The following is an 8,972-nucleotide window of genomic DNA, read 5'->3' as shown; positions in this document are numbered from 1 at the left end:
CATTTTTAGAGTGAGATAAGGCTTAGGACAATTAGCTCCTGGGTTCGATTCCCACAATGGGGTTTTTCTCATATTTATTGGATTTTCTTCTGAATTGGTGTATAAGCATTACTGTCTAGTGAAGATGAGTATGATTGGGCGGTTCTGCTGGTAGCATAATGATACTCCAGTGGTCCGTTAGTGATTCAAATTTGTCATTAAAACAATAGATAGTAATTTGATACAATCTTGAAAAGTGAAAAGCAAAAGGACTAGTTCTAAAAATATCTCCATCCATCCATACTTGTAGATGAGTCTTCCAATGCAAATCTCTTTGATAATCCCAAAAAAACCGATGACTTAAAACTCCAAAAATGCCACCCAATTCTCTCTCACCACTTTTCCCTCTCTCTACTCCTCTTTAAAAACCACTTACATTCACACCTTTTCATATCTCTCTGCAAAACAAACATGGAGGAGATAACTAATGGCGGCAACAAAAACGAACCACAGCTTCTGAAGCTTAAATGTTCCGTACAGAACTACGACTGGGGACGAATCGGTTACGATTCGCGCGTTGCAACCCTGTTTGAGAAAAATTGTGGTGTTCAGATTGATGAGAAGAAGCATTATGCTGAGTTTTGGATGGGGACTCATGTGTCCGGACCGTCGGTTGTGGATGCTGGTGATGGTGATAATGTGAGTTTGAAGGTGTGGATTGTGCAAAACCCTAAGGTTTTGGGTGATGTTGTTGTTGATAAGTGGGGAGTTGATCTTCCATTTTTGCTTAAGGTAATCGGCTGATTTTGGTTTTATGTTAACTGTTTTTTTGTTTGTTAATTGTTCTATTTGTTCTGCTGTTTTTGTAATTAGAGTGTTTAATTGTTATGGAATTACCAAAGGATCATGAAATTGTGGAGTTAGGTATAGCTGATGATTCGATTTTTATATGAGAATGCTTTGGGTTCATCGTTGGTATGTGATTACAAGAACTGTGAAATTTGTAAAGCTTATTAGTGATGTTGAAATTTCCTTATATAATTTGAGAAAAATTAATGGAAATGATAAGATTTAGGCAGATACAGCTCATTTACGGGCAACAGACGCGTGTAGGATTGATCGGCTCGATACGTGTAGAGTTGTGGTTTCTATATTTGGTTTGGAGTAAACTGCCAAAATGGTCCCCGAGGTTCGGTCACTTTAGTTCAAAACTCAAACCTTTTGAATCTGGGTCGGTGGTTTCAATTTTGTTGCCATTTTCATCCAAAAGCAAAATCTGGTCAGATTTTTCAGTTAACATCCAACTTTTTTGTCTTTTTTCCTCCTTTTTAATGAACGGCAAAATGGTCAGATTTTTTTAATTCGTTATAATAAAACGTTAAACGGCCATTTTGCCTTTCATTAAGAGTGAGAAAAAAGACAAAAAACTAGATGTTAAGTAAAAAATCTGACCAGATTTTGATTTTGGATGAAAATGGAAATAAATTGAAACCACAGGGACCCAGATTCAAAAGGTTTGAGTTTTGGACTAAAGTGACAAAAGTAACCAAACCTCAAGGATCATTTTGGCAGTTTACTCTTTGGTTTTTGTTTGATTTAGACTTTCAGTGTGGTGTACGCGCGATCAGTGTTGGTCCGGTTGACTATGATGTCATGATCATATTTATTTCACAAGCTTGTTTTAAAAAACGCGAGACACTACCAGATGCGTGCATCACGTACGTGAGGCGCACGTCTATGTCAACCAGAAGTTGACTCTCTTAAAACCTATTTATCAAGCAAACCTTTCATATTTTTCACCCCTTTGGTTATTTTTACCTATAACTCTTCTACAGACCCTAATTTGACCAGTTTTGACCCATAAGTACATGAGTCGCACCTTTTTAAACCAAGTTCACAATAACTAAAATTGACATAAAACTATGTTCAGTAATTATTTCTTTTATTGTATTTTATTCGGGCCATATGTTTGTGTATCAGGTCCTTTCTGTGGGCAAGTCATTGTCAATACAAGCCCATCCAGATCAGGAATTAGCAGGATTCCTTCATAAGACGCAACCAAATGTGTATAAAGATGCAAATCACAAGCCCGAAATGGCTCTGGCATTAACAGAGTTTGAGGCGTTATGTGGGTTTATAAGTTCAGAGGTAAATATGCGTATTTGTATATTATGATCTTTTATTACCCAGCCTACCCGACCCGCCTGTTGTGCCACCTCTGCTTCTTAACGGGCCACTTATGAGTCTTTAACTTTTTCATACTCAAAAGCTTGTGATTTATCGTAGGAACTTGATGTTGTGCTTGAAACTGTTCCCGAGATTAATGAAGTGGTTGGCAATGCAAGTGCAAACCAAATCTTAACTGTCGACAAACACATTGGTGAACTCAAAGAAGAACGCGCTCTTCAGTCAATATTCACTAAACTCATGTCAGTTGACCAAGAGGTTATTTCTGAAGCACTATCCAAATTAGTCAACCGTCTAACCCATGAAAAAGAGGTATAACCAATACCCTCAATGCTTATCATATAAAACGAAAATTCACAAAAAATGTTTACTAAAACGACTCTTACATTTTTACCATTTTCAGAAAAGGCGGTTAACTAGTAAAGAAGAACTAGTGTTGAAGCTTGAAAAAGAATACCCAAATGATGTCGGGGTGTTAGCCGCGCTTCTCTTTAATCATGTCAAACTCGAACCCGGTGATGGTTTATACATAGCAGCAAATGAACCACATGCGTATTTGAATGGTGAGTGTATCGAGTGCATGGCAGCTTCCGATAATGTGGTCCGTGCCGGTCTCACTCCAAAATATATTGATGTTAAAACCCTCTGCTCCATGCTCACATATAAACAGGTCAACGCAAAACCCGACATAAAGTCAAACTTTAGTATTTCCAGTCAAATGTTTCATTTCACTTATTTTTATTTTTTGTAACTTTTGTTGTAATGTGATTACAGGGGTTACCTGAAATATTGAAAGGTGTACCGATGAACCAATATGTGAGACGATACACACCGCCTTTCGAGGAATTTGAGGTTGACCAATGCGTGCTTGACCAAGGCGCGTCAGTTGTATTTCCTGCACTTCCGGGCCCGTCTGTTTTTGTGGTGATTTCTGGAGAAGGAACGATGGCGACGGCATCACGTGAAGATCGAGTGTCGGAAGGCGATGCGTTGTTTGCACCTGCAGGGACCGAGGTTCATGTTAGTACTGATACAGAACTGCAGCTGTATAGAGCTGGAGTGAATCACAAGGTGCTTTTGAACCCTTGACTGATGAGGATGGAAGAATGGGTCACTAGTAGTTTATGTAAATCTGTGTGTCATTCTGTTTACAGAATAACGGTTTTAAAGTTATAGTAGTTGTAATGATATTCACATATATTATATAATTATATACATTTTGGTTCAGTCAAAATATCGGGTTTGGGGGTTGCAACCGGCACCATATCCAGCAAACAGGTTTGGTTCGGCCCATACACTCGGTTTGAACTAAATAATATACAGCCAGTACATCGTCTTCTTACTGTTAAAATGTACAGAACATGTATACAAATCCAAACTGTACTTAAACCAGTGCTGGAAATTCAGGTTGGCCGAACAGGCGAGATTAACTCCATAAGTTCATGTCAATTTTATGCTGACTCATTTTAACCAAAGTGTTAAATGGGTCGTGTTCACATATCTGAAAATTATCAACATATACATTATCAAGCGGCTGACGTAATGGGGTAATAGTATTGTCAAGTGGTTGGCCATTTTTGGCAGGCCACTTGACTTTTGTTTTTTTTTTCTATTTTCATATAATAGATATTTATAGGTGATGTCAAATTACAATTTTATCCCAGGTGTAAAATTATGATTTCGCACTCGATTCAAAATAAAATTTTGCTTTTGTCCCTTGCTTAAATTTATGATTTTGCCCTCAGTTAAAAAATACAATTTTGCCCCCAGTTCAAAATAAAATTATGGTTTTGCCCTCAGCTAGAGTCCTGCCAAGTTACGATTTGGTTCCCAGTTTAAAATAACGATTTTGTCCCCAGCTAAAAATTACGAATTCGCCCGCAGTTAAAATATTACGATTTTGCCCCCATTTCAAAAAAAAATTTCAAAATATTATTTTACCTCCATTTTAAAATTAAGATTTTACCTCCGCTAAAAATTGCAATCTTGCCATCGTTTTTTTTTTCTTTGGCAAAACCATGGTAGTGTTTTATTTTACTTTGTTGACTTAATTTTGTTTTTATTCACGCCAAACAGTTGCCTAGCACTCGCTAATTGGTCCTGACAAACTATTGTTTTGCCCCCAACTCTAAATTACACGCTTGTCATCGTTGTAGTTAATTTTTTTTTTTTTTGTGGTACTGTTTTTCTTTAATTGGTTAACTTGATGTATCTTTTTTTTATATCGTGTTATATGTAGCATGTATAACTAACCGACATAAAGGTGTACATGTTATTAACCTAAGAAATACTCGGTTTAGCGCCCCGCAACGCGGGCGGCTCATAACTCTAGATGCCTAACACTGGCTCATTAGTCTTGAAAATTTATAGTTTTGTCCTGAGTCAAAAATTACGGTCTTATCATCGTTTTTTTTTCATAGCAAAATTACAGTAGTCTTTTCTTAATTGATTGAGAATTATTCGGCCATCGTTCCGCAACGCGGACGGGCATCTACTAGTTACTCTATATAATGTATATTACATTACACTTGATATGAATAGTGTTGGGCTTTATGTATGGTTGGGTTTTTGTGAATAAGTTGGGCTGGGATTCAAACTGGATGAGCAGCCCACCGGCCGAGGCTTAAGTGGAGTACCCTAACTAGTATTCTAGTATCTGGAACAAGTTAGTTTTTTACCTTTTGAGTCTCTGTGTTTTAGTGGTTTTAACTATTTAAATCAAAAATCAAAAAGTTTAACGCCTTGAGTCGCTAGCCGCTCATTTTATAACGTTTTGAGTCCAATTTTTAACACTTGTACTTTTGATTTTGGACTCAAGTGGTTAAAATCACTAAAACACAGTGACTCAAAACGTCATAAAATGAGCGGTTAGGGACTTAGAGTAGTAAACTTTTTAATTTTGGACTCAAATGATTAAAACCACTAAAACATAAAGACTTATAAAGTAATTCACTCAGCTTTAGTGCGATAGCTATCTATACAACCTAATAAAAGCCTTAATTAGGGGACACATGTCCACCTCCTAGGGCCTCTAAATCTCATTTTCCCGCCAAAAAGTTCATTCTCCTCATTTCCCTTGAATAACCCGACACGGGATCCAGCAACGAATTCGGGTCCTCATTATTCGGTCCATATTTAATAGAACAAACTGATGAACTTTCCCATTCACCTTTCTTCTCTTATACTCTTTGTGATTTTAGGTTTTTTTTTTTTTTTTACCTTTCTATCTATCGTTCGATTCTTCATCAGATCTAACAACGATTCTTGAAACATCGACGATATGTATGTTATTTCTCTAATATGTAATCTTTCAATCTGTAATTTTATTTGTTCTTATGACTGATTTTAGGGTTTTTTTTTTCCTTTCTATTGTTGGATTCTTCATCAGCTCTTATACCGATTCTTCGAACATCGACGATATGTATGTTATTCCTCTAATACGTAATCTTTGGATCTGTATTTTTTTGTTCTTATCGCTGAATTTAGGGTTTTTTTTTCCTTTCTATTGTTCGATTCTTCATCAGCTCTTATACCGATTCTTCGAACATCGACGGTATGATTTTATTCCTTTAATAATACTTAATATCTGAATCTGTAATTTTTTTTGTTATCATTGAAGAATCGAATAGACAGGGTACATCTTCAGAACCATTAATCATTATATTGTAAATGAATATCAATTTCTAATAATATTCTGAGAAGTTTTTCGATTTTCTTAATATATTTTTGTTTATAATAACTCCATCAGATTGTTGTTTTCTTTTTATTTTGAAATTTGAAATTTTGTAATATGTAATCTGATTCGTTATTTTTTCGTAACCGTTGTTTGTAGGTTTTGAATATGACGGAAAGTTCATCAAGGTAATTTATGTTTATCTTCTACATTATGTTTTGTACTATAACTTTTAATTATTGTGTTTGATATGTATCTGTATAAATTTTTGAAAATTATGTATAATTTTTTGATTGTTATGATTTGTTAAGTATTTTTTCTGTTTAATATGTTTATTAGAGTTTCTTCATGTAAAATTTTAATTCTTTTATGTATAAAATCTGTTTTCTTATGTTTGTTGAATCTATTATTCTATATCATCTGTTTTGTTATTTTCATTTAATCTGTCTTTTTAATAAAATCTTAATTTTTTTTTAATTTGAAATAACTAATAAATAATTTTCTAATAAAATGCGAGAAATTTGAAATTAATGTGATTGAGAATTTTTTTTTGGAAAGTATCACAAAATTAGATGAAATTTTAAAATTTGAAAATTTGAACGTATATCTATAAAATTGGAAATAAGTTACATATTTGATTTCTAATAAAATGTTTGGAAAGTATCACAAATTAGGCAACAATGAAATCTTAAAGTTTTAAAATTTTGAACTTCTATCTATAAATTCTGAAATAAGTTACAAATTTGATTTCTGATAAAATTTGAGAAATTTGAAATTAATGTGATAAATTTTTTTTTATGGAAAGTATCACAAACTAAGAACTAATGAAATCTTACAAATTTTAAAATTAGAACTTATATCTATAAATTTGGCAATGAGTTTCAAAATTAATTTCTAATAAAATGTCAGAAATTTGAATTTAGTGTGATTGAGTATTTTGTTGAAAATGTATCACAAACTAGGAACTAATGAAATTTTAATTTTTTTTTTTAAATTTGAACTTATATCTATAAATTTGGAAATAAGTTTCAAATTTGATTTTGATAAAAAATTTAATAGGTAATCAAATATGTAACTAATATGATACTTGAACGGGAAAAGTTGTGTGGGGAGAATGTGGTTTCAACACATGCATTTTATAGAATCATTTATTAGATAAAAGATACGAATTTTTTCAATATATGTGTCATGCTTACAATATGTAATGGGAGAGATAGGATGTGTTTACATGATTTATTGCACTTATCAACTTAAAATTTGTTTGTATATATAAATAGGCGGTTTGCTCAAACTACCAAGTTTGTTTACTAGAGCTCAGATTTTAATGTTCAAGGTTTCCTAAATTGTAGTGAATTAATTTGGTTTGTTTCGATCATAAAAATATGAGAAATTTGAAATTGATGTGACTGAGAAAATTTTTGGAAAGTATCATAAATTAGGAACCAATGAAATCTTAAAATTTAAAAAATTTGAACTTATATCTATAAATTTGGAAATAAGTTACAAGTTTGAATTCTAATAATATGTGGAAACTTTGAAATTAATGTGATTGAGATTTTTTTGAAGTATTACAAACTAGGAACTAATAAAATCTTAAAATTTGAACTTAAATCTATAATTTTGGAAATAAGTTACAAAATTGATTTTGATAATAAGTTTTAATAAATTTTTATGGCGTTTGAATGATATATTATTCTGATTTTTACCTCCGTGTACTAGATTTTGTTTTTATATTGCGAAAATATTTGGTCGATTGTATCGCAATTAGGGTTTTGAACATTCATGTTTGTTTCAATAATGTTGTCTTATTGCTATTTTGATGGTTTGGTATCCATGTTGTTCTTGATTTGATGTTGTGATAGCCTCTTTAATTGTTGCTAAAATGGCACATTTTGAGTTTTGTACTTTTGATTTTTCTCAAGCCAGGTATTGTAATATGTTTCAAATTAGGTCATTTTTAATTATGTAATTTGTTAGACAATTTGTACGAAGTTTTCTGGATTTTCTAATTAGCTAAATTTGTTTGTTAATAACCTAAAGTTCCAAGCTTCTTTAATTGGGTGTTGAAATCGTTGGTGATAAGGTTTGAGATCTCGATCTCGCCAATACAAAGCGTGTGCTGATAACTTTCTTTGTGTTAATAACTTTCAAACTGTGCGTCTGGTGAGAAATAAATGCAGTTTTCTTTACGTCTTTCAACTTTTGAATTATGTTAGCATAACTATATATTATTTACCTGATGTAGAACATGTACAATGATAATGCTATATCCATCCTTGAAAATACATGTTTAAGATTACTTTAGTGTCATTTCTAATTTAAGTTTGTTACAAACATTTGTTGATATAATTTGTTAGTTTTTAGTATGATTAGAAGTAATGGTGTGAAAATTAATTGTGTTTTTTTAATTGTAGCAGCATGTGCCACCTTTTGTATATCCATCAAAGTTATCAAATCCATTTGATCTCAACGAATCACCTTCAGTTCAAGCTGTAACGGTAAGTCTTTTTTTAATTAATATTGGTTGAGCATTAAGTTTTAATCACTATAAACCTATTATTGAAAAAAAAATTAATTGTTCTAAAATGCAAAAAGAAAAGGCCACGTTGTTTTATACTTCTTTTTAAGGCTTAAATAGCCTTTTGTTAACAAAGAACGAGACATGTGAGAAGGGTTTCTATTTCATGACGGGTCAATTTGGGTTATAGCCTGAACCTAATAGCTTAAGTGGGTTAATTTTTGCATATTGGGGCCAATTTTAGTTATACTTTATTAGTAATTGGTCGGATAACTTATTTTAGCAAAAAAAGAATAATGCAAGGTGCGTTAAATGCCATCAAAAGTGTACTTTTAATGCTTGCCTAGGTACAACCTCCTAATTGCTTTATTTTTAAAATGTAAATTATTATCATAACTTGGTGTCCGTGTGACTGCATTCATCGGTTTCATGTCGAGTATCAACGTTGGGTCCTTAACGAGATTACTGAAATGTTTTACATATTCTACAGCACCAGCACCCCCGTACCTGATTAGGTATGCCAGATGAGTTAACAAAGCAAAATTTGTCCAAGTTTTATAAAAAGTTGGTGTGTCAGCTTACAAAGTCTAAATACGTATATGCAGTTTTCGATTG

At 32.7% G+C, this 8,972-nt stretch overlaps 1 protein-coding gene across 1 annotated transcript; it reads left to right on the top strand.

Moving 5' to 3' along the window:
• Positions 1–310: 310 nt before the first annotated feature.
• On the top strand, positions 311–3,393 carry LOC110895391 (mannose-6-phosphate isomerase 1). The gene is made up of 5 exons (XM_022142704.2): positions 311–771; positions 1,960–2,127; positions 2,266–2,478; positions 2,570–2,836; positions 2,941–3,393. Exons 1-5 carry the CDS (start codon positions 451–453, stop codon positions 3,253–3,255), a joined length of 1,284 nt encoding a protein of 427 aa, XP_021998396.1. The 5' UTR covers positions 311–450; the 3' UTR covers positions 3,256–3,393.
• The last annotated feature ends 5,579 nt before the right edge of the window (positions 3,394–8,972 follow it).

The sequence above is a fragment of the Helianthus annuus genome, chromosome 12 (assembly GCF_002127325.2).
Source record: "Helianthus annuus cultivar XRQ/B chromosome 12, HanXRQr2.0-SUNRISE, whole genome shotgun sequence".
Classification (NCBI taxonomy): Eukaryota; Viridiplantae; Streptophyta; class Magnoliopsida; order Asterales; family Asteraceae; genus Helianthus; species Helianthus annuus.
This window is presented reverse-complemented; position numbering and strand designations above follow the sequence as displayed.